At 39.3% G+C, this 26063-nt stretch overlaps 1 protein-coding gene across 9 annotated transcripts in view; it reads right to left on the reverse strand.

Moving 5' to 3' along the window:
• Window positions 1–26063, reverse strand: part of ANKRD26 (ankyrin repeat domain containing 26) — a 52888-nt gene that overhangs the window by 2486 nt on the left and 24339 nt on the right. For 6 of the 9 annotated variants that reach the window (XM_051795345.1, XM_051795344.1, XM_051795340.1 and 3 more), the window contains 21 exons: window positions 25674–25759; window positions 23636–24625; window positions 22547–22785; window positions 21563–21712; window positions 20576–20609; window positions 20238–20370; window positions 18762–18975; window positions 16445–16628; window positions 15901–16047; window positions 13802–14755; window positions 13030–13182; window positions 12267–12442; window positions 12040–12133; window positions 10867–10941; window positions 9589–9723; window positions 8492–8604; window positions 7944–8085; window positions 6737–7018; window positions 5871–6106; window positions 4946–5192; window positions 35–80 (listed from right to left, as the gene is read on the reverse strand). In XM_051795345.1, coding sequence (XP_051651305.1) covers window positions 35–80; window positions 4946–5192; window positions 5871–6106; window positions 6737–7018; window positions 7944–8085; window positions 8492–8604; window positions 9589–9723; window positions 10867–10941; window positions 12040–12133; window positions 12267–12442; window positions 13030–13182; window positions 13802–14755; window positions 15901–16047; window positions 16445–16628; window positions 18762–18975; window positions 20238–20370; window positions 20576–20609; window positions 21563–21712; window positions 22547–22785; window positions 23636–24625; window positions 25674–25759 — 4830 coding nt within the window. The remainder of the gene's footprint in view (window positions 1–34; window positions 81–4945; window positions 5193–5870; window positions 6107–6736; window positions 7019–7943; window positions 8086–8491; window positions 8605–9588; window positions 9724–10866; window positions 10942–12039; window positions 12134–12266; window positions 12443–13029; window positions 13183–13801; window positions 14756–15900; window positions 16048–16444; window positions 16629–18761; window positions 18976–20237; window positions 20371–20575; window positions 20610–21562; window positions 21713–22546; window positions 22786–23635; window positions 24626–25673; window positions 25760–26063) is intronic. The other 3 variants (XM_051795346.1, XM_051795348.1, XM_051795347.1) reach the window with 3 other exon arrangements.

The following is a 26063-nucleotide window of genomic DNA, read 5'->3' on the forward strand; positions in this document are numbered from 1 at the left end:
CCTTAAAAACCCTCCTAACATAATGACAGATTACCTTGTTGAAGGTCTCTAGTGATTTTTTCATCCAGTTCCTGTCGTACCTAGAATTAAACAGAACATACAGAGTTAAGATTTACAGTTAATACAGAGTTTTGGTACTATTACCTAAATATGACTGTTAAAACTCCTAAAACATTCTTAACCTCCACAGATAATGTCACAATAATATCATTTCACAATAATATAATTCCAAATAGAGACATCTTGGTTGGGGGGTTGATTTCTAGTGAAGAGAAACTCTTAGTCAGCCAGGCTGTAGCATTCTCATTGCTGAGCCATGAATGGTAATAGTAGTGCAAAACAAGCTGTAACTCACTAGCTGGGTTATAACTGGGCAACTGAAAAATATCAAGAAAGCACAGTGGAGTTATTGCAATAAGGATATAGCTAAAGTTGATCATCCAATACACGTGCAGACCGTCAGCTAAATGTTGAGACATGCACAATGCCATCCACAGGGAGCATTTCAGTTGATGCTGGCTTCTGCAGCTTCCAAAGGGAAGAGGTGCAACAGCAGCTGCTGCAGGGTCGACGTATATCATTGTATAGGAAAAAGCATGTGCCAGTATTCTTCTTTTCTTCATCTTAAGATGAAAAATGGAAAGAGCTCCTGCAGGTCAGGCCAAGACTTTTCTTTATTGTTACTGCAAATACCATGACACCCATATATAAAAATATAGAGACACCAGTTTTTCTTGCAAAATCTGTACTAAGAAAAAAACCCAATAGCTAGAGCTTCCTCATAGCAAGCAGGTTTTATTACACAATGAAAGTCAGCCCAGATCACTAGACAGGAGCACTTAATCCTGTCTCCCCTAGAAGGTGGTTATTCTGGGGGATAACTAAGTTATTCTCACTAATCATTCTGACTTCAAAGTCTTCCTAAGAAGAAATCAGATCTTTGAAGAGTCATAGACCAGGCGCTCTATGCTGCCGTTCACATGTGATGATACTTGTGACTCCTACATTGTTTCTGTCAAGTCTGTGACACACAGAAGTGAATTCCAAAATAGATACCAAGCAGCTTCCAGGCCTACGATGGCCATGAAGATGCTGAAGGCTGTCGACCACATGAGCTATGTTGAGAGGCTGAGAGAGCTGTGACTGTTTCTTTACTGGAGTGAAGAAAGTTCGGGGGGACGTTCTCTGGGCATACTAATGACCTGGTGGGGGGAGTAAAGAAATTGGAGCGAAAATCTCCTTGGTGATGCCAAGTAACAGAAGAAGAGGGATGGGAAAAATCAAAATAGAGGAACTTTCATTTTAACACAAAGATTTTTTTGTTGTTGTTCATTTGGTTCTCCTACAGGAGAACCACCACCCAGTGGTACTTCATTGGAATAGCCTTTGCCTTTGCAGATAGAAGAGGGGAGCACAGAGTTGAAAGAACAATGGAAAAGGTCCTCCCCCAACAAATCCCCAAACCTCTAATTTTTCTCAAGCAAGTTCAAGCAACAGCAAAATCCTGGATAAAAGGCACTCCCCCCCCCAGCACATGAAATGAGACATAGGTAACAGAAAAAAGCAGGAAAACTAATGCCTAGACCAAAAGATGACCTAAACCAGGACTAATCCAAAGTAAAGCAGCAGTACTGGAGGAGTTAGAAGAAACCACTTTCCCTGGTTTATGAAGCCCTCAGAATGACCAGAAGCTCCACAGGACCCTCTGCAACATGTGTGGATGAATCAAGAGAAGAAAAAGCTCTTCTTTGACTCTTATATATTTGATTAACCTTTCTGTACTTCTCATCCCCACCTGAGGAAAGAGAAATGGGTGGAAGTAAAGCCAACATGGACTTCTGAAAAGGGAATGAAGAGGCCTTTGAATGAAAATACACCTTTGAGGACTATAATGTGTCTCCACTGTTCTCCCGCTCCTCTGGAGAAGGCATCACAGCTGATGAGCCCAAACCTCCTGAGCAGGCACTTCTCACTGCACAGCTCTTCAGGCAGTACCATACTGGGTTCCCTTGCAGCAGTCACCATCTCAGTAATTCTGCTTCAGGAAGCGGTGCCGACTTACTACTTACCCACAGGAGCTTCTTGAGCACAGAGTAAGTTGGATCCTGTAAGACTCCATGAGATGTTACTCAGAGTCTAGGAACTCAACTTCAGAGCAGTACTGGTACTCCAGATATAACTGCTGGTACTATCCAGAACTTTCTAAATAGCAGAACAGGCAAGGAGGGTAAAGAGCCTACTCTTCTAGTTTAAAGAAGTTCCATTATAATAGATGAAATCCAAGCATCCAGTGTCATCTTACGGAGGGTGAAGTACCACAGAGGCCATAACATTACAAACACAGAAACCACAAAAGTACTCGGCAGCAGTCACTCTCTCTCTCAAACTAACAAGTGCAAACTGTTTCCAGCTTTAGGCAAAGGTGAATGCATCAGTAAGTTTTAATCAGAACCTCACAGCATAAATAGACAAAATATTTCCAGTACTACCCAGGGTTAAACAGTACTGGCTACAAACCTTGTCACGTATCTGGCTGCAAAGAGAAAAAAAAGATTTTGATTAAGGAGCTGAAAAAGAAAGAAAACCAGCCTGAAGTTCAAAGGTCTTCAGTGGGAAATAAGAAACATGGCCTACACGTACATGAGGCAAGCAAAAAAAGCTAGCAATTACAAGAGGGCAGGTGGAAAATGGAACTAGAAAAAGAAAAGAAATTGAGAGAGAGAACAGGAAGCAGACATTCCCTTTCTCATCTTATGTAGGGAAACTCGTTTCTTCAATCCACCAATTCACACTGGCTGCAGCCAGTAGAGTTCACTATTCTTCTCTGTGTCATGACAACCACATTCATTTTCCCCAGCCTTTGGCACAGCAGTTCGGATTTAAGCTTGATGGTTCTTAAATGTAACAACAGGCCTCTAGTCCAAAAATCTTCTTGCAACATGCATTCCTTGCCTTGGGCTATGGACTAAGGCCACAGTACAGATTTACATTCTGGTACATGGACTACTAACAGTTCGTTCTGTTTTTGACCCAGAAAGGGAAGGTCAGGTTGGGATTGAAGCAAGCCCCCAAACTAAGAAACAAAACCCCTCCAGATATCAGTCATTGAAGGGTGGGGAAGTGTCATACGTAGTTGTACATCAACTTCCTTGAGAGTACGCTCAAGGCTGTGAGACACATGTGGCCTGAAAAGAAACTCTATGGGTGCTGTTGCAGTCAGGACGCTGAGTTGGAACAGTATCACCATTCTCAGATCTAGTGCATTCTTTTCTTGGAATCAACTCAACTGTTTTCCACAAGTAGATCTGGGAAGCAGTTGTTGCAAAGCGTTGAAGCAGCCTATATAGCGATTTGAACTACACATCTGCATAAATTAGCAACTGGATAAACAATGAGCCATGAAATAACCTGTAGAAATATTTAATTTCTGTAACATCCTTCAGGGAAGCCAGGAGAGCAGTGAAGGTTTCTGTCTTGATACTGACAAAACTTTGAGATGCCCAGAGTTTTCTTCTGGAAAATCACAATGGAAAGGACGAGCTGAAGACTGTTGCTGTAATTCAGTTTTAGGAAGCACTGGGTACTCCCACTGTCCTTCCCTTCACTATCTGTTTTCCCTGTTCTTTTTCAAAAAAGACACAGCTGTCAACTCTTTTCTTTTCAACTAGGGCAGCTTTTTTCCTCAAACAGGAATGGTTTCCCCCTCTGCCTTTTCCTTCTTTTAACATCTTGCTGCCATCTCTCTGTCCTTTCTTTCCCTCACTTGTTCCGTGCTCCCTGCCCCTCCTGGTCTTCTCCTTTTCTCCCTTTTGCATTGGGTCCCTGAAGTGTACTTCCTTTCTAGTGCTTGCCTGCAGAATAGTCCCTGTAGATGGTACAGCACTAATTACCTCACAAGTTCTTTCCATAATGCCTGTCCACGCCTCTGCCCTCAAAAACGTGTTCACAGCGGTACAGAAAAGTTCCCGTCTGTAACTGCCGCTGCTATGCATTACCTACACTGCTTGGCCCCTTTTCATCTCCTTGGTGTTTTTGTCTTCAACCAGGTGCTGTATGTAGACACCTTGTTGAAATGGGTTCTTTCCAATGGAGGTGAGGGGACCAGTGAACTGAGATGGACTTCAAAGTGAACAAATGCTTCTCACATTCATCCAACAACTAAACACACTAACTCAACAGAGAAGCTTGGCCATGCCTCAGTCCCATGCTACGTGGCTGTCCCACTGATTACAGCTACTGGTGTGTGGTTTCCACGTCTCCTGGTATAATGCTCTGCATTCTGGAAGGGATGTGCTATCACACTGACTGCTGATTACAGGGCATACTTGGACCAGTGCTATTGCAGAGGTTGCAGCATTGCTGCACAATTAGAAGGCCGTGAAGACTTCCCAAGGAGTAGGTAGTTCTGCTGTTTCATGTAGTAAGATGTAGCAGGAACTACAGGAACAAATGCCTCCTACCCTTAGTAACATATTAAAGCAAGGTCCAGGGAAGAAACTGCTAGAACAAAGATCAGTAATGAAGAAAAAGGTGTCTCACAGATGTCTGGTGGCATTTGGCACTCATGGTGACATCAGCCACTTGAAATAGGTCACACATACCATACATGTAAAATTAGTGTAGAACTTAGGTGTGGGGTTCGTGCCCCACAGTGCTCTTTACCACAGTTTGTCTTGTAAAAGAAAGTAGTTACACAGCTCATTGCTTCGATTTCAATATTTTTTGGCCTTTGACCACTCTGGAAAATTTGTACAAACCTGATGACCAAAAGTCTCCGGCCTTACCACATATAGCTGTGTACAGTTCTGAGGATTAGCAGTTGCTCTGGCGTATTAGAGAATATGGCATGGAACAATAAATGGATTCGAACTTTACGCTAAAAAGGATAACCTTGCATACAGATTCTCCTCAGCAGTAGTCAAGAACAGCACTTCAAAATGCTCACCTTGGCCACATAAGCTTCAACTCTGTTTCTTGGTGATAATGTGTTTTCTGTTGGGCTTAGGAAGTTTCCTCCAAGACTGAGACTTCTGTTCAGTCCCAAACTGTTCCCAAGATGTCCCAGGCCAGTTGAATACAGAAGTGGACTTGCAGCCAGATGTCCGCTGACAATGCTGCTTGTGATTAAAGATTTGCTTCTATGGCGCTCTCGAAGGAGCTTGGTGTTGGCCTCTGCAAGTCTCTCATTAGCTCTGAAACATTTAGAAGCACAAAGAGAGTCATCTTTGGCAGTAAGGCTTTTGCAAAGTTACCCTCCACGTCCTTGACTACTACTCGATTTCTAAAAGCCAAGGGCATTAAGAGCATCCAAAACAAGCACATCCTTTGATCTGAGCTTGTTCAGAGGGTCTGTTTCTAAGAAATCACACTAAGTGCAAGGAGCAGCAAGTGTCACCTCCATAAGAACGCTGGCCTACCCTGGCCTTCTCAAGGAAAGCTCAAACCTCAGACCCGCTGCCAAAACAGAAGCCAAGAAAGTGCGTTCTTATTTTTGATGCACAGAATCCAACTCTGTTCTCTGAGAGGCCTCTCCTTATTCAAACAGTAAAGGGCACAAGATTCATCTTTTCTGTCCCACACAGGATGTGGAGATTAGAGACTGGCAAACAGACTGCCTGCTAGAACAACATGAACTCGAAAAGACACCAATAATGCCATAATGGCGCTACTGTGGTGTTACTGCTGGAACTCTTAAAGAGAAAGGAAGACAGGTCTGATGAAGGGAAGGGTCTTAAAGGACTTTCCCCACAAATATGCCGTGTTCTGCTTTCACACATCATGCTGGCGAGATGTAAAAAAGGGATTTTAGAAGGAAAATGCACGAGGAAAAAGGAGTGTGTTATTACCAGTCCAGAAAAGCATGGACTTACCTTTCCAGTTTCTTGGCTAGGCTTTTTCTGGTTTTCACTTCCTCCAGATAGAGCTCTTTGTACTTTTCCACTTCTGCCTGGGTGGATTCTTTTTGAAAAGTACTGTCTTGTTGGGTATTTTTTATCCTGTCCAGTTCACATTCAAGATCTCTAATTCTGTCTTTTAGCTGGTTTCTTAGTGAAGCATGATGACTGGCTCTGATTTGTTCTAATCTGTCCTGGGAAGCTGCCTGTGCCTGAAGGAGACAGTGCACCTTCAATCAGCACAAGAAAAAGAGAACTCTCTCCAGCAGAAAATTGCATGTACCCAATTTCAAGGCTTTACGAAGAGAGGCAGTTGTGCCTCCTCACTACCAGCAGCAATGAAAGCAGAACCCTGGAGCTACTATTATACAAAGCTACTAATGAAAGGACACCCTCTCTGTAGGACAGGGCATATGGAAAAGGATTCCTCAAAGACAACAGGAGGATCTCCCACCTCCACAACTTCAGTGACTCCTTTTCTGAGCACCTTCCCCCCCTACAAGGACAAAGCAGCACCTGTAGGTCTGGCCATGACAGCTGGCAGTTGCAAAACCCATTGAAGGATGAGCAGCGAGAACCAGGCCAGCGGACAGAGATACCCCCAAGCACTGCAAAGTGGGAATCTGCCTGGGGCAGGCTTTTGATTCAGGGACCTGCCGGCACATTACACACCCATGACAGCCCTCCTGCCCAACCATATTGCCTTCTCCCACTGCCTTCAGGAAAGGCAGAAGTACAGCACTAACACACAGAAAAAGGCACAAAAAGTAAACCACTAATAACTGATGACCATAAAAACAGTCTACATAGTGCCTACGGACACTTGTGAGAAATTCACTTACTTGCAAAAACAGATTGACTTCTTGTAGTTTTTGTCTTATTTCTTGTCCAGCTCGTTCTTCCACCTCCCTTTTATGTTGTTCTATTTGGCTGCGATCTACCAGGTTAGTCTCCAAATGATGTTGGAGTTTTGCCAGCTCTTCTTGCAGCTGGCATTTGCTCTTCTCCAGGTTTTCACACTTCCCACGCAGGGTGGATAGCTCTTCTTGCAAATCCTGATTTTTGGCTTCCAGCTGCATGCATTTTTTAGATTCCCTGTCCAGCTGCTGGGAAAGTTCACCAACCTGTCCACAGAAGAAGAAAAAAAAAAAAGGAACTTCAGAGTGATCTAAAGGCAGTGAATTCTATGAAAATCTCTAATGGGGGTGGCCATTTGGACTGCTGGCTCAGTACTAGAAACTAAGTGCAACCAGGCTCTTCTTTTCCAGCCAGAAGAGCTTTCACTTCATTTGTCTCAGCATTCCTCAGGTTCCCATCCTTTTGGAGTTCCTCATGCAAAAATGCTACAAGTTTCCGGACTCAAAAGGAATCACTGCAAAGGCAGTAAGTGATTCTACAGTGATGCCTTCCAAACCCAAGTGTAGCTGTGAAAGATGGCCACTTTAGCAACGAATCTGAGTAAGGAGCGGAGAAGGAAATCAAAGGTTCCATGCCACTACTGCACAGGCAGAGCAGCCTCAAAACCACTGCTGGGAACAGTCCTTCTGAGTCCCTGTGACAAGAGGGGCTGAAAGAGCTACCCGTGAGCAATAAGTTACAGATTTTCCCCTGGGAGGCACCTGTCCTCATTGTGCCCTGGGCAGCAACAACACTGTTGAGAAAAATCAAGTGTACCTGTTCTGCTCTTCTTGCTGAGGGCCTGTGGGAGGGCTCCCTGGCCGCTGAGGTCATGCACCCTGCCAGGCTGGCTGCCACTCTTGGCTTGCCCTTCCTCTGCAAGACAGCCTGGCCTCCATGAGCCCTTACACCTACTGCTTTGCCCTTACAGTTGCATCTTTACCCATAATGATAACTACCTCCGTATTAGTTATAGTCATCTACTACTGTAACAGCAGAAGGAGCATTAAGAAAAGCCCATCACATCCAAAATACAGCCAAGGAAAATAAAAATTATCGACATGACAATAAATGTACGGAAAGCATCTCCCAGGTTTCAAAAGAAATAACACCACAATCAAAAAAAAAAAAAACAAACTATGCAGAGCTCACCTTTGGTCTTAATCTACCAACTTCACTGACCATTTCAGAATATCTGTTCTTCATTTCTCCCTGCAAGTTAAGCTGGGACTCAATTTCTCTTTCTTCATACACCCTTAGTTTCTTCGTAGCTCTACTCAGAAGTCTCTTCAACCTGCACAGCAAATTAGTTAAGGAAACCATGAAACACAGGAGCCTTTTCCATATACTCTCGTGTAATCAGTGTAGACATGGCTTTCTTCATCTTTAACATGCTTGACACCACCAGGAATTGCTGAGAAAAAACATTATTCCTCATAAATTACCTAAAGCATCCAAAGTTCAGCTGAAAAGATCAATAAAAGATCTCCTTCTCCCCAGGAGAACTCCAGGGCAACCTGCATTGGTAATTCCTCTGGCAAGTATAGAAAACTATAGGCTCATACAAAGAAGTGCCTTGCAGGAACTAACACAAGGCTTGAATTTGCCCACAGAGTTACGAACACGTATTTTTACATTAAAGTTCAATAAAACTGGATTTCTACTCCAGGATACCTCTTCACCATTTCAAAAATCCATACCTCTTGAAGTCTTTCTGCAGTTCTAAGTTTCTTTTCATTTCTTGGTCCAGGCGCATTTCAACTGGGCGTTTCAATTCGACCAGTTTCTTCACTTTCTTTCTTTCACTCTCACACTTTCAAAATAGAAAAGATACATGATGCACACAGAGCTAAAAGCAATATTGAGGAGCAATACGTGCCTTTAGCACTCTCCACAGAGAGGCTGCAGTACATCTGCGTCTTAGCCAAGTTCCACAGAGTGCCAAGGGACAGAATTCCTGAGAACAGTTAAGCACTTTAGGTTTCACATCAAACAGGCTGATACTGAACAACAAAAACAAATGCCTTCACTGAAGCAGAGGTCGCCTTCTCTTTCAAGCAAAAAATGTGGAAAAGATGCTACAGAATACTTTGGGCAGTTCTCTACTCATAGTAGGGATTATGTAGGTATGCTCATCATGGGAGAATACAGATAAATCTAAGGCTTTCATGTGATCTTTAATGACCAGGAAACAGAGGAATTTGATCTCTTGGAATTCTTTAGTGTTTTATTTCCCTCCGCTGTTACCTCCATCTCTACTTTGTGCGTATTTACTTATGTACTTGTTGCTTTGTACTTCCATTATTCCTCTACAGAAAAGGAGAAAAGGGAAAGACTGCACACCTTTGAAACTGTCAGCCTTTCTTTTTCCCAAGCACTAGTTCATTTGCCTAGAATTCCTTCAGTATGTTTTTCTGCAAGGCTTTTAAGCATCCACTAGCCTGAAAACATGCTGCTGTTCCTCCATGGACTGCACTGGAAAAATGAAGCACTTCAACGTTGCCCAGAAACCAAGGGGTCTGAAGACGACCAGAAGGAATCCAAGAAACACTGGAGAATTGCAGCCCTACTTGATGTGCTCAACTAATAGCAAACCATACTGGGAACTCTTCCAACAGAACCACTCCAGAATTTACACAAAAATACACAGTTACCTGGATGATCCCGAAATCACAAGATACTCAGAGCATGAATGGCAGGGATAATAAAAAAAGCTGTTTATGTAAGAACTCAACAGAAGGATTAACATGCTTCTCCCAGGTACTGGCTAGGTCTCTAGAGAATTTTCTGGGCTTACCTGTTCAAAGAGCTCTGCCTTTTCCCTGTCAAGCTGAGCAACACGCTCCTCGAGGTTGGATCTTGACTTAAACTGCTCTTCCCACATGCTCTGCAAATCCTTTGATGTCAGAGCCAGCGCATTCTGCTTTTCCACCTGTAAAAGTAACAGTGGCAGAAGAAGAAACTAAGGTGACTGGAAAGAAAACAGTGCAATAGAAAGCAGTAACTTAAATGGAAACTGGCCTAAGCTCTGCAAGGTCTATGGTTAAGCTTAACGTGGAGTGTAAAACACAGCTCAGGAAACATAACTGAGAAACTGAAACTGATAGAAAGAATGAATGCTCTAGGAGTGACAAGACAAGGTTTCATCTTTAGGGAATAACAAGACATGCACACACACACAAAATCACCCTGCAACTTTCTTCCAAGGGTTCTCCAGAGTTCATGCCACATACTTTCTAATATGTGCCCACTATCTCTGGTGCTCACCACAGAAAATACCCTATTCTCATGGCTTCAGTAACAGCTGCACATCTCCTGAGAGCAAGAAAATGTTTTTAAGGTTATTTTTGGTTCTGCCTAAAGGGACAAAGATTTGCCTAACAGATACATTTGAGTGGAACAGAACTTGGTGATTCAGTTAAAGTATAAAGACCAGAAGATGAGAAGATGCCTTCAGTGGCATTTTTTAAGGAAAAAAAAAAGAAAAAAAGAAGAAACCAAGAGATGTCTGCTGGCTACACAAAGTCACAAAAACCTCAGCACAAAGTCTTAGATAAAATAATTGTTAGGATGTATGACTTTCTCAAGTGTCCTTACAGACAAGGTGAAACACTGGGTCTTGTGACAGAAACTAACATGGCCTCAAGGCTCTAACAAAGTTGCAAAGATAATGGGCATCTCCCAACTCCAGTCTCCTCTCTCAGCTTTCAGCCATAGATCTCCCCATTGTCCACAACATCCACCATCGCCATCATCTCCTATGGTTTAGCCCTAGTAGATAGCTAAGCATCATACAGCCACTTGCTCACTCCCTGCAGGTGGGATGGGGAAGAGAATTCATCAGATGAATCACGCTGATGAACACAAGTATCTTGCACACGGCAACACAGATGCAAAACACAGCAGCAGGGAAACAAGGAAATTTACAGCCTTCTCCCTTGACAGTGCCTTGCCCTAAAACCAGACAGATATTTGACAGTTGTGTGCCTACACAGCCCACCCAATCTTTTCATCAATTACCTACACATAAAAATTCAAAGACCAGAACAGTCATTCACAGAAGCAAGTCATCTACCTGCTTGTGGTGGTCCTCTGCAGCTGCCTGCGATGTCCGTAAGCTAGTTATCAAGTCTTCCAGGCGGTTGTGAACCTACAGAAGCATTACAGGAAGGAAGAAGCCACACTATGACTTTCTAGATTGAAGTTTACACCTTACTACCAAAAATAAATACCACATAAACCTCTTCACTTCTTTATTCCTATACTATTTACACTCAGCACCAATGATCAAAATGGCCTTAGTTTGATGCCACTGTCATACTGTTAGCAATCATCACCTCTGCCATTTGTAGCAGGGAGAGAGAGACAAGACCATGGTGGATATTAAGGATCTTCAGTGAAAATGGGCCGGAGTAGCTTTTCTCATCGCCCCGTACACTTGAAAATCATGTCCTATTAACTAAAGGGGAACAATGAGTATTGTAAATGCCTTTCTACTTCTCTTGACAGTATCAGTACATCAGAAAGTTCAACTTTCACATGTAGTGTTTCTCAAAAATTCTTCAGCTCTAATTGACAACTACAGCTGTAACCAGAACCCTAGTTCACTGGTTACAATACGAAAAAAAAATCGCTTCATACAGGCCACAGATGTAAGCACTTTATCAGACCTAAAATTAACAACTGTGTAGAAGCAGTGGGAAATTCCAGGGCTCACACTCAGTTCTGCAAGTACCACAGGAATTCCTCTTCACTGTTTCATGAAAACACACATGCAGCAAGTGACCAAAGGAAAAGCAATTCTGCACAGAAAAAGCTCTGGGAAGTATAATTTTTGTTCCAGTTTTATGATGCCAGCCAGGCCTCTGACACAAAGGCCTTGGCATCAATATACCCTGCGGAATTTCCACAACTTGATGAATACTTTAAATGAAACACACTGCAACAAGTAACTGAAGCAGCATCTGATGTATGATACGTATAAAGCGGACAATAGTTACACCAGTGTATTACTTGCAAATCCTTATCTTTTGGAGTGTTAAGTTTGACTTGCTATAGTCTCATGCGAAAACACAAAACCAGGAAGCTGGGGAGTGGCACAGGCTGCTTTCCAAGCAACCTCTATTCAGGAGAATGCAGCATATAAGTTCCCCTAGGCTCTCCACCAAAACTTCATCTTACAGTTTCCCCACAGAAATAGGCAACTAGGCTCAAGAGTCACAAAAAGGGAAATTTATGACCAGCTTACTGAGGCAGAGGCTTGCAGGTCTCTCTGAAGGGCTTCAATCCTATTGCTTTGTTGCTGGACAGTGGCTTCCAATCTGGTGTTTTCAATTTCAAGGCTTAAAAACAAATACAGGTCTTACTATGAAAATCCACCAGAGCAACAATGATGCAACAAGGCTATCTATCCTGTTGTTTCCACCCAATCCCCCAAAGCGACAGACGCCTCACTTCACTGGGTTACTCTCTTACTGTTGCACGTGTTCTTCCAGTTGTTTTAGAGTGGTATTAGTCTCGGAAGATGCCAACAGGAGGTCCTGCAGTTTCTGGGAAGAAGTTATTGCTTCTCTTTCCTTATCATCCAAGGCAGTCTTCAAGTCACGAACGCAATGCTCAGACTGAAGATGCTTTTCTTCCTCCTCCCGCAGCTGTAAAATCACGGTAAGAATCCACAGTTGTCAGGGGAGCTTTTACATAGAGGAGCCAGCTGCTGCTGAAGAACTCAGGTGCTGCATGTATGTGTGCATACCCTCTGCTCAAAGAACTGGAATCAATTCAAGTACCTTCAAAGTTTCACTTCTACTACCCAATGAACACAAGTCCTCTTTTACAGCAGCCTCTCCCATCCCTCCACTGCTTTCCTACAGCACGGCTCTAAGCACTGACACTGTGCCTCTGACCCTTTCAGTGACTTAGGATGCTCTTTGTACCCTCTTGATTCCTCCTCTGTGAAAATATGAATTAAAAAGTTCATTCTTCTCCTATAGTGACTATAAGCTATAAACACATCAATTTATTGTGCAAAGCACCTTAGCAAATACAAATTTCCGTTCAAGTAAGGACATAATGTCCTCATGTCAAAGACATGGACACCAAGTTTATAGAACAGTGCAATTGAATCACACATCATGAAATCTATCCTGTTGATTTTTTTCCTAGATTTTTAGGAAAACATCCACTCCTACTTTCAATAGCCACCCTCAGATTTATTAATATAATTACAGACATTGTGTACCTTGGTTTTAACCTTTTCCAATTCGTTCTGCAAGCGCAGTTTGTCTTCCTCCAGGTCACTGCGGTAGCGTGTAGTAACTTCAAGTGAAGCTTCTGACATAGACTGCTTTTTAAGAGCATCAGCAAGCTCCTGCTGCAGCTGTCTGATCATGCCCTAATGAAACAGTTAAATGAGTATGAATAAAGTGGTAAGAACATGAAAAATATTATGACTTAGTTGATTACTCAATTGAACCTGTCTTTGGATTGAACTCAAAGGTATGAACCCTCAGAACATACATAAATTAACACCTGAACACTATAATACTCTTCAATTTTGACAGCAATTTGCGGAGAAGAGGTTTTTTCCTCTGAACTTAATATAAATCGATTCCATATCACTTCACTTATCTGCATCTTCATTTCTCAACTCTCATATATTGGATGGTTCTTCCTTTTATACCACTATTATTTGTGTCATCAGTGCAATCCTTATAAAACCCATCAAATATATAAAACCATTCTATAGGACAAAAAACGGATTAAGGAAAAGATGAAAAATTTCTAGAGAAAAATCACCTTTTTTGATCAAAGCTTAGATTTGGATACCTTTTTTCTGTTTTCTGCTCAGATCCCATTTGCCAAAACCTTCCACAATTTCAAGAGAAACACAACAAACTGAAACAAATCAGCATTATCTGGACCCACGCATATAGCTTATATCTGGTACACTTTAGAAACACAAATTAATTTCAAGAACTGACAAACTTGTTCTTTTCAAGCCTCGATTTTACCTCTCTCTCTATTTTGTCAGTCTCATACTTGAAGACTTGTTCTCTTAAATCGGTACACTTGGCATTTAATTCCTTGTTTCTTTCTTCTACCAGGTAAACTTGCTTTTCAGTATCAGCTCTGAGTTTGTTGAAAATATCATTAAACCGATCCTGTACATCATTCACTACTTTTTCTTTGATGATTCCCTTGTTCTGCACATCTTCCAGTTGCTGACGGAGCAAAAGGTTTTCACTCTGGAGCTGGGCCAATCGCTCCTGCATGGATTCCTGCTTTATTGTAAGTTTGCTTACTTGATCTTTCTCGAGTTGTCGAGCATGATCGTACTCCTTTGCCTGACACTGGGCTTGACTTAATTCTTTTTGTGTCATTTCTAAAAGCAATATTTTTTCTCTGAGTATTTGTTTCAACTGGTGCAGTTCATTTTCTAGACCATTAGCTTTGCTTTCAGCTTTACTCAGCTGCTGAGACAAGTTCTTGTTGGTTTCTCGCACATCAGAGAGGTCATGATGCAGCTTGTCTTGCAAGCGAAGCCATTCATCTCGTTCTCTCTGAAACGTGCGCTCGACATCACTTTTGGATGACTGATGACGTTCGAGTTCTTGAACAGTAGCGTTCAGGCGGGAACGAAATGATTCAATTTCTGTCTCTAGTCTGTCTTTGCTTTCTTTTGTTTGCTCAAGTTTGGAAGTTAGCATTGCAGATTCTGTCTTTAGTAAGTTCAGCTGTCCATTGTACTGAAAAACTGTTTGCGTTAAGGCTTCTTCATTCAGTTTAAGTTCCTTTTTGAGATCTTCATTTTTTTCTTTCAAGGTCTCATTTTCCTCTAAATATTTTCCTTCTTCCTCCTGGTGCCTAAGTCTTATTTGATCAAGTTCTAGTCTTAGCACAGCAATCTCCTCTTGCAGTAACTGATTTTTGTACAACAGATCCTTTTCTCTCTCAGTGTCGGATTCCTGAATGACAGGGAACATGAATAAATAGCCAGCTGGGAAATAAATCTACAGAAACACTTCAGCATTGAACTGCATTTTAACATTTCTAATTGTGAAGCATGACTTCAAAGATAAGAGTAAAATTTCAGGAAATATATAAGCTACTTTATGAACCCATGGACATGTACGATGCATGCACAGAATGAGAAGTGTAACATACCCATAAATAAACATCCCAAATATACAATGATTTTTTTTAGCTTAAATCAGCAATTAAATAAAATTATTTAAAATACCTCAAGTATACCTTCAGGTATAAAGCTTCTAAAATGATATGTGTATTCATGCCTCTGAAATATTCCCTTTAAGTTTAATTTACCTGTGTTACCAATCTGGTAAAAACAAGGCTAAAGAGGGTGTTTTCCTTCTTCAATATCTTTTTAACACTTTTTCTTTAGCTTTACTGAAAGTTAGCTATACAACTGAACCATCCCTGGAATGCAAGAGTCTTGTATATTGCTTGTTTATTACATAACTTTTTTCCCACATAAACATATCCATCCTACGTTAATTGGGCAGCACAGCCAAGTAATTCTTCCAAGAACTCCACCTGCTTAGTAAATTCAGATTTTAAGACAGTGTTCAGGACTACTTTTTCTCCTTCAATTATTCTAACTAGTACAGAGAGTTTAATTCATTGCTTATCTTCCTTCATAAAATTTTGGTATGGGGAGGTGGAAGAGAAAGGCACACTTAAAGTGCCTTTGATAAGGAGTAAGTAATTAAAAAAACAAATAATGGGAACAGAGAGTGAATGTCAAACAGCTTTCTTCCTGGTCAACCTGAATGTAGGTAGCTATGTGTTTCACTGCTAGAAATCTTAAAAAGTGATGATAAAATGTCTGGGAAAAGAAAAACATGACAGTTAAAAATGGCGTAAATAGTGCTTTCTGGTAGTTTTCTACTTGCACATGCAATTGCAGTACCTACAGGATGATGCTGCTTTCCAGAACTTTTAAAGACATAAGGGATTAAAATGGAAGATGTATTTGCAAAGTTAAGTTACACTGGGAAACTGTAAATAATCAATCAAGCAGCAGAAAAATTTATATGACTTGAGAATGAACATGATGAAATTTAATTAATTAGGGGAAAAGTCTACTTACATCTGAATTTTTTCCTATAGTTCTTCTTGTCTCTTCTTCTAGTTCCTTTTGTCTCCAAAGGTGGTTGTTCAAAATGCCTTCTTGCAGGGCTCTGGCACTCTTTTCCTGAGAAAGCTGTCTCTGTGTTTCATCACGCTCTTCTTCGACCTACAATAATACAGTTAAACTATTTGCTTCTTGAGAAAAATCAGAGCTAGCAATATCTTCCCATTCTCCATTTTATTTTTGTAAGTATTTTTGCTTCCCCACAATTATAATAATCCATCTATAAATTTTCATTTTCTTCTGAAAAATTAAGAAAAAATACAGAATGTTTGGTAGGAATTTAGAAAAATAATACAAAGTTTGGCTGTACCTGAAATACAAATGAGAAAAAAAAACAATAGACTTCTTGGAAACCAACTGTTCTCAAAATTTGGCAACAGTTACCCAATGCCTTGTCCATGAACTAAGTACCTTCTTCTTTAGGCATATTGAAACACAACACCAATAAAAAAGAAGCAGGAAATAAGAAGACAAATGTTTAACTGATTATTTAATATACCTGTTTCAAGAGCTTTCTCAGTGTCATTAACTCCATTTCTAAATTTCTTGATTGTAACTCAAGTTGCCGTTTCTCCTCCATCTCTTTACAATATTGCTCTTCTTGCCTTCTGAGTTTTTCTCTTGTTTTCTCATAGAGTGCTTCTACTCTGACCCTCTTTTCCTCTTCTTGTTTCAAAGTAAATCTGGGATTTAACAGAGTAGTTGAGAAATTAAAGAATTGATATAAAAAGTAGATATTCCACATGATGAATTTGTAGAGACAAACCATAAAAATGTTAAATATTGTCAGACTTTATATTTTTACTATAATTTTTAACTTTTTAAAGAATTCTAACTTCATTCCATTATCCATGGTATCAGTTTGATAAGATATGGAAATAAACCACGGAGTGTTTTATCCTTTGTAAGTAAGTTTACATAGGTAAATATACAATGGTACGCAAATTTCTGTAATTTTTAAAGAAGTCATTTTCACATTAGAGACACTTCATTCAAAAGGAGTTTATTGTCTTTTCAGATCGAAGCATCATAAAATTTTGATTAATATGATTAATATACCTTTTCTTAATATGCTGAGCATTGCCTGCATGTTATGGATTCAGTGATTGCAAGTCATGCTGATGAAGCAGCACATTACTTATCTCTCTGACAGACCCAACAATTTTATAACAAGCCTTTTCTAAGTCTAAAACAACTGCTGACCACAGAAAGAGCAAGCAGTTTCTCTTTACTCCAGAATGAGGTCAGTGTTCAAAAATATATTTAGAAATGCACAGGGTTTAAATTTAATGAGTTTAAAAGTAGTTTTGAACCTTGATGGATCTACATCTGGGAGAAACATCAGCAATTTAATTTTGAAGGTAATTCATACTGAAAGCCTTGGGGAATATCAACTTCTTTATTAACTGAAACAATCAGCAACAAACACCAACATGGGAAGAAATGGTCCACGGTGCGTCCACAGTATCCAAACAAAAAAACAGTTTTGTGTTTCACAATTAATTTTAGTATGTTTTTCTCATATCCCTTGCAACAGTCAACAAGGAAAAAAAATAACATAAAGAAAGAGCTGGCAATTGAAAATCTGCTTTAAAAATTCTGCAAAACAAGTATCAGCAGCCATTAATAAATTATTCAGAAGATTGACAGTAACATTTGTATTTCAGTGGTTTATATTGCAAGGAAAAAGCTTTACATATTTTAGGGTAATTTCACAAAAGAAAAAATACAGCTTTTATAATTGTAAAGTTAACATCGCTTTGATAATTTATTTAGAACAAAAATATTAGTTATTTGTAATTGATACATATTTGAGAATGTGCTGGCTTTGGCTGGGATATCCCATACTGTATGGCATCAGCATATACAGCAGGCAGAAGAAGGAAGAAGCAGGGGGATATTCAGAGTGATGGTGTTTGTCTTCCCAAGTCACTATGTGTGATGGATCTCTGCTTTCCTGGGGATTGCTGAACACCTGCCTGCCCATAGGAAGCAATGCAGGGATTCCTTGTTTTGCTTTGCTTGTGTGCATGGCTTTTGCTTTCCCTATTAAATTGTCTATATCTCAACCCATGAGTTTCCTCACTTATACCCTTCTGATTCTCTTCCTGATCCCACTAGTGGGGGAGTGAGTGGCTGAGTGGGGCTTGGTTGCCATCTGGGCTTAAACCCTGACAAACTGCTGGAGTCAAATCCAGGCAAACCTAGGACTGGCTTTGTCTTCCATATACCAGAAAGCGCAATGCCTCAAAGCTCAGTTCCGTCAGCCTCTCCTCACAGGGCTGCTGTTCCTGCTCCCTGACCAGCTTGGTAGCTCTCTGCTGAATGCACACATATCAGTTAAGATCCCTCTTGTACTACAAGGCCCAAAATTGGACCCAGGGCTCTAGATGCAGTTCAGCAAGTGCTGAGTAAGGGTGGATAATCACTTACTTCAATCTCCTGTTGCACTCTGTGGACTTACCTGAATTCCTAATATTATACACCAACAGAAGCTGCAAAGACACTGACATACAAAATTTATATAAATCCTCTCTCTTATAAATTTCATTTTCCCATACAAACTCTCTTGTTCTTTTCTCTTGTTGTTAAAAAAAACCCTGAAAACAACTTGCAGAAGATTTTAGATGGAGCTAATATTCAGGCTTTTTTTCCCCCTGACATTATGTCAGTTATAGCATAACTTGCCCAAGAGATTAAAAGAAACCCAAACTCAAAAGACTATAAACTTCTTATCCTATCACATGCATCATCAGCACCTTCTGGCACATTAACACTGATGAGATAACATGTTTTCAGGACACAAGGATACATACTTAAGGCTTTGGATATCACTTTTCCATTCCACTTCTTGATGAGCCAATATAGATTTTAAATCTTGAGTCTCTTCTGCTATTAACTGTGATTCTTCCTTCTCACTTTCCAATTTTCTTACTTCTTTACAGACAGCTGTATATCGATTTTTTTCATGTTCTATTATTTGTTCATATTTAAGAAGTATGTTTTGAATTTTCAATAAAATAGCAGAACCTATTTTGAGATAGAAAGATAAAGCTGCACATATGCACAAATACTTTCTAATGTGTAAATTATTTAATTAGGCATAAGTGGTAAAGGTTTGGTAGTGGGAAGACTGCAGGTACTGCAGAGGTCTCTGTGAGAAGAGGCCAGGGGTTGCCTTGTGCCAGGCAGAGACAGTTCCAATGGACCCACTGCAGGGCACAGTTGAGCCTCTCAGTCATGCTGGTGGCACCTCAGGGAAAAATATATTTAGGAGAGGGCAAAACCACCACACAGGTAAAGGAAAAGGGGGGAACAACGCAAACAACAGTGAAGGTCAGTGAAGAATGAGGTGGAAGGAATCTTTAATTTTTTTGGCTTTGTTTCTCACAGTCCAAATTTATTTTAAACTGTAACATATTAAGTTTTCCCAAGTGGAGTCTGTTTTGTGACAGTAACTGGTAAGTGACAGTACTGCCTTTTGTATTGCTCTTCTGGCTTTTTCATTCTATTTTGTCCTATTGAGGAGAGGCAGTGAGAGAGCAGCTGCACAGAAGTTTGTCCCTTAGCCAAGGTTAGTTCTTCTTATGACAATTTATATATATATGCGGGTGTGTGTGGGGGTGTGTGTGCGTGCTTAAGTAAAGCCATTATTTTGCTGCACTATTTGTGGAGTATGCCGGTTTAGGCTGGGACAGAGTTAATTTTCTTCACAGTGGGATGGGGTGTGTTCTGGATTCGTGCTGAACACAGTGTTGATAATACAGAGATTGTTTTCTTATTGCTGAGCAGGGCTTACACAGAGCCAAGGTTTTTCTGCTTCTCCTACCACCCAGTCAGCGAGGAGGCTGGGGGTGCACAAGTTGTTGGGAGGGGACACAGCCAGGACAGCTGACCACAACTGACCAAAAAGATACCCCAGATCCTATGGCATCACGCTCAGCATATAAAGCTGAAGGAAGAAGAAGGAAGAGAGGGATGTTTCAAATAATGGCATTGTCTTCCCAGGTAATGAATGTATTAGGAGAAGCTCAACTATACTTTGCAAGAATCTGCTTCTTCAGCTCTGACCAGACAGAGAACTGATGATAAAGTAAAGCAAGTGTACTGACAATGCAGGCAGACATCTCAGGTTAAGGTGACATAATTTCAAATCCTTTGAGACAATTCTCTACCCATAAAGAAACATTAGACAGAAATATGAAATTAAAATATCTAGGAAGGCATGCAAAGAAACCATGTTTTAAAAGAGAAACATGTAACATCTGAAGAAAAAGCGACTTTCAACATACCTGTATGATCCACACTAAGCTGCTCTAACAGCAGTACAGCCTCTTTGTACGTGGATGTTGGTAATGCGACATCCTCTGAAGCTGTGTCAGATGAGTGAGTTAAATCAAGGTCATCAGTTACATCCATGCCGACCTACAAACAGTACTTTCTGTATACAGCTATATAGTATTGCAGATCCTTACAAATGCATGCATGACTCATTCTCTCATTCACAGTTCATAAAATTAGCTCATATATGGTAAAGGTACATACTAGCAGCAATTTGTGCATCTGGTTCATCCCATCTAAGTGATTAAAAGCTGGTAAAACTATTTATTAAGAAACTAATTTACAGTACCTTGTTCTTTTCACTTCCTGTTTTTGCTGCAGGTCTGGAAAATAGAAATGTATTTCAGTTCTGGCAGGTTTATCTTGCATTATGAACAATATCAAAGTTGCTCTGAAAACCTAATTTCAGAAAGGAATTAAAGTAAAATTTAATATAAAAATTTTGTTAGATGTAGTTGAATACTGGAAAAAAAATTTGTCTATCACTGTTGCTATTGGAAGACTATTTTTTTCCACAAGATATTAAGCAAATACTTGAAAAAACTGTTCTCTGCACTTCACTCAAAGTGAAAGGAATTGTACAGCTACAGATACACAGACAGACACAGTTATGTGCATTCCCTGTTTAATACCAGAGGTTTAGCTCTCCTCAGTATTGAGACTCTTTTTGCTTACAGGTCAAATGACCATAATTTTGGATTCTCTAGTGTACTCGGGATGGGGTTAATTTTCTTCATAGCAGCCCACACAACGCTGTGTGTTAGATACCTGACCAAAACAGTGTCGACAACACACCACTGTTTTAGCTATTGCTGAATAGTGCTTGTACCCTGTCAGCAACTTCTGTCTCTCATTTTGCCTCCTATACAAGTAAGTTTGAGGTAGGTAAGAAGTCAGGAGGACATACAACTGAAGAAAAAACAACAAAACAAAAAATAAACCCTAAGATGCCTGCAATGAAACAGCAATTTCACTTTTTTATAAGTCTCTCCTCTCCCTTTTTAAAAATATAAAATATTTCTATGTTTATGTACGCACACATTCAGGTAATTATTCACATTTGTGCCCACTGACCTTACAATTAACTTGGCTAGGATGTTCTAAGCACTCTGAGCAAAAGATAAGTGTTTTGGAACACAAAAGGCTTCAGGTCATGTTGTCACATAAAAGAACAAGAACCATTGTACATATCATGTTTACAAAAAACTTCCTTCAGCTTTAGGTCAATTTTTATCATTAAGTAAGTTTTATTTATAACACTTCTTATATTCAGTACCTTTCTTCATCTTGAGATGTTTCACTGAAAGTGCTATCATCCAGTGTTTGAAAATGATTCCCACTGGAAGAGCTCATCTGCTGATTAGCTGTCTGCTTCAAAGTCTGTCTTTTATTCTTCTTTGCAACTTTGGGATTCAGGGCAAATTCACTGCATTAAACAGAAAGAAAAAAAAAACACTAGTTGAGTAATTTTACAGAAAATATTTCTGTGAAACAGCCATACTTAAGATGATGTCCAGAAACAAGTGAGACAAAAAAATATCTCCAATAAAACACAGACTTAACCCTAAAGATTGTAAGTATTTAAAAGTATTTAAAAACCTTCCCAAAGGAATGAGGCAGAAATGTACAACCTGAACTAGATTCAGGAAAGCTGAAATATATCTTATATCCCTATTAAAAGAAGTATCAAGAGCAGAGATTCTTTTGAAGCACAGACAGGAAAACACTCCTGCTTAGTATTACCTAAAAATATCTGTGCTTCCTTCAAATTTTTGAGATTGGTTTGGTAATATCTTTTCCCTTTTCCTGACAAAGAGCACCCGAAATTATTGAAAACACCACCTGCATACAGATCACTTAAAATCACTTGGAAAAGGGAGACAGCAAAATAAACTGCAAGCTCCTACTTGGCTTTTCTGGATAGTTGTTTCCTACAAAAATAACTGTTTTTTTTCAGTGTTTGACTCTCATTTTGAAGACTCATTTTGCCTCAACATTATAAGGAAGTTCACAGGAATGTGGTTTCTCTTTTTTTTTCGTTTTATTTTTTTTTAAGCAGGCAATAAATTTGAACCTTCATTATGTGCTTAGGTTTCGAAGTTTTTTTTAAATTATTTTTCTTCAATGTTTGTGATGCAGTGGCCTACTCAGTATGGCTTTCAGTACTAAGGACACTACTTCAACTAGTACAGTATTAGAAAACCTAACAGATACTTGAGTAATGCTACAAATAAGCATTAGGGATCGTATTTCAGTTTACCCTTTCAGTGGCATTTTAATCAATTTTGACCTCTCCTCAGGTGAAAAATTCTTTTTGTCCTTTTCTTCTGTACTGTTTTCATTCTCCATTTTCAGACAGTCATTCTTTCTTAGAGTAAGCTTTTCTTTCATTTCCTTATTAGTAATGTTGCCTGGCAGTGTACTTAATTCAGCAACATCTTCCTGTTTTGCCACCTTCTGCATTTTCAAACATCTTTGTTTGCTTTTTTCCTTCTCAACCTACAAAAAGAAAGGCAAGTTTCATGTATTTCTCAGTATTTCCAGAAAAGAGAAACACAATATCCAAGACTGAATAATTCAGTGTTTATCTCTGAAAAAGCATAAAATGAAAAAAGAAATAATATAGAGAAGTATTTTCACAAAATTACATTACAAAATGTATTGCCATTGAAAGTATTTCGAATTCACCCATGATTCTATGATAGAACAGAAGTATAGTCCTTAGAAAGAAAACAATCGTGTATCTTAAAACATGAACAACAAAGAAGTGAAAGCATTACTGATGGATTAAAGAGTTAGAAGGACTGCACAATGTTAGTTGTAAAAACAGAAAAAAAAATCAAGTGGAAGTGTGCTCAGTTACTGCTTGCTCCATAGGGAATGGGTAGTGTGGCAGGGGAGAAGATTCCAAACCCACAAGCAGAAATAGTTTCACAGCAAACGGGAATTTTACTGAAGGGCAATGAAGACACATCATGCAGAAATCACAGCAAATGAAAAGATTGGTCAAGACCCTGTTCAGAAGCTATTTTCATTCTCTGTGTCAGAATCAGAACTGATTTAATTGTGTGCAGTTCTTTTTATGTTAATTAAATGTTAACTACTTACACTGGAATTGAGTGCCACCTACTGTTAAACTGGAAAAATAACATATTCTGTGTTTTCCAAAAAGGGGTAAAAGGGTGAAAAGGGCAACTCTCTGCTGCTCTCTTTATTCATAAGCATCGTATTGCCATTAAAACCACAATCAATTGGCACAAAGCATCTTCACTTAATGATGAATAGCTAAAGTGAACAGGACCATTGATATAGAAAAAGCCTAAAGAATAAGGAGTAGCAGGTGAACTACCTCTTTTTGCAGCTGTACCTTCTCTTTCTCCAAAGCCAGGAATACTATTTGCAGCATTCCTACCTTACTCTTAAATCTTTCCATATCTTGTTTTAGTTCTTCATCAAGATTCCTTTCCAGCATGCCAAAAGATTGCTGAGCATTTGCAAAAAGACTTTCAATTTCTGTTTCTCCCATATTATTATTGTTGATAAGGCAGTCCCTGGGAACATCATCATTAAATCCAGAGTATTTTTCAAGTTTCCTTTCTGTTACAAAAACTGCATTTTCATCACTTGTAGAAACAGCTCTTATTTTAGGAAGAGTATTAGAAATCTCACCCAAAATACTTGATTTTAAGCTATGACTCAGGGAGTAAGTAGAACCTTCCTCTGCGTTTTCACTACTTGCATTATCATTCTCTTCTGTTTCCATAGCAGGCATTCTCTTTTTCTCTCCTTTTGCCAGAGACACCTTTCTGTTATCCATATTGTTAGTGCCATCTTCATCTCTATTCCGGGTATCTTCCATATTTGCCTTTAAGCTATTTTCATCAGGAAGGATACCAAGACTCGGAATTACAATTTTCATTTGGGGTACTTTTCCATCTAGCATAAGTTTAATATCTCCAAATTCACCTTTGCTTTCTAACTTACTAATTGATTCTGTCACAGGAGAGGAAATAATGCGAGAACTCTTCAGTTTTTCACCAAAGCCATCTTCTGGTATTTCTTTCACATGGGAAGCAGTTTTCCCAGTTTCATTTTCACCAAACAACTGCTTCAGCTCTGCTGTAATGTTTTTAAAATTTGTTTTCAATTCCCTTTTCTCCTTTTCAATCCACAGTTTTTCATATCTTTCTTCCCAAGGTTTCAGACTTAACTCCTTATCAGCACTGTACGATTCCTCATTTTCTGCTAGGGCTTCCTGATGTGAAATTTCTGCTTTGTCAATTTGATTTTCATGTGCTCTTTTTTCTATCAAGTTGGTAGTTTCTAAAATATACTTATCCTTAATAAACAGGTACAGACAAAAAGATTACCAAGAAAAAAAGAAGTTACAGTTAATCTAAGTAATTTCTGTTGCAAACTCATCCTATCACATAACAGAAATAATAGAATCAAGATATTTTTGAAACAATTTTTATAATACAAAGCAAGGGATACTAAATTAAAGGTCACTGAATCATCTTTTTCTTAAAAACAGAAGGACTTACTTTAGAGACAACAGTTTTTCTAGATTAGACTTGACTGGACATTAGGGTTACTTTTATCTTCAAGCCTGCCTGCTTTCTGTAACTGGTGGCCTTTGTTAGAAAGCAATTTATTTTTTCATGTTTTATTGCTTTAATACCATTTTTCTTTGTAACTGCCAACATTTTCTCATCCTCCATTCTCCATTGTTTTCTACTGTCTGGCAGTGTATTAGCTAGCTAAGCTAATACACCGTGAAAAGCTTTTTACTGTTCACCACACAGAGAATTGGCTAAGGTAGGCCTATTTCTTCAGCCAAGATGCAGAAATTTTAAATTCCAAGGTGCCTTATTTCTCTCTAGAATGCCCTCTGGAAAAAAAAAACAAAACCTTTCTCAAACACTTACTAACATGGCCAAACAAGCACGTATTTTGCAGAGGCAGAGAAAGCATCAAGAAGGTCACAATATTTAAATTTTTTTATTTCATCCTTCTTTTACCTGGCATGTTTAATCAAACAGATCAGCATATTATATACACATCTCCCTGTTTACTTGAATGTGCCTTTTGCATAGGTAAAAAAATGAATTTCACTGCACTGTTTCTCAGCACCATGCAAAAGGAAAAACACTGAACAAAATTTAAGCAAACCAGCTGGAAACAAATTAGTGTAACAGCAAGTATCTAACATAATTATAAGGATTTTTCCCCACCATAAGAAGACTGCATCCCACTTTACTTTGGGCTGTAATTTCTACAGGACTTTCCCTTCAGAATTATTCATTGATTGGTAAGTTTTCTTTACATTAGCGTATAATACAATTTACTGATTCAGACTCTAATTCAAAATATTTGGTGTTACATACCCACACCCCATGGTTTTCAAGGGCATCCTTGACATCTTCTTTTTCAGCTGATGATGACATATGAAAGGTAGATCCTGAGTACTCACCTACAGTGAGAAAACAAGTATTTTGATAAACTGTATAACCTAATTCTACTTATTTACACCTAGAGTGCATCTTGTATCATATTAGTGAGATAAATCTTAACACAAACTAACACATCCCCTCTAATTTGTGAGCTCCTAGAGAGAAAATTACCATAATAGAGATTTAAGATGCATCTGTGTGAACTGCTTTCTTCCAGGGCGTTTTACCTTTTAATGTATAAAGGAAATTTGCTGGAATTCACTACCAATGGGCACAAGTAAACCAATCTTGTTTCTTAAAGGTGTGTGATCTCAATTTCTCTGA

This window comes from Manacus candei, unplaced genomic scaffold, assembly GCF_025592945.1.
Source record: "Manacus candei isolate 608988 ecotype Guabito, Panama unplaced genomic scaffold, ASM2559294v1 h1tg000043l, whole genome shotgun sequence".
Taxonomy (NCBI): Eukaryota; Metazoa; Chordata; class Aves; order Passeriformes; family Pipridae; genus Manacus; species Manacus candei.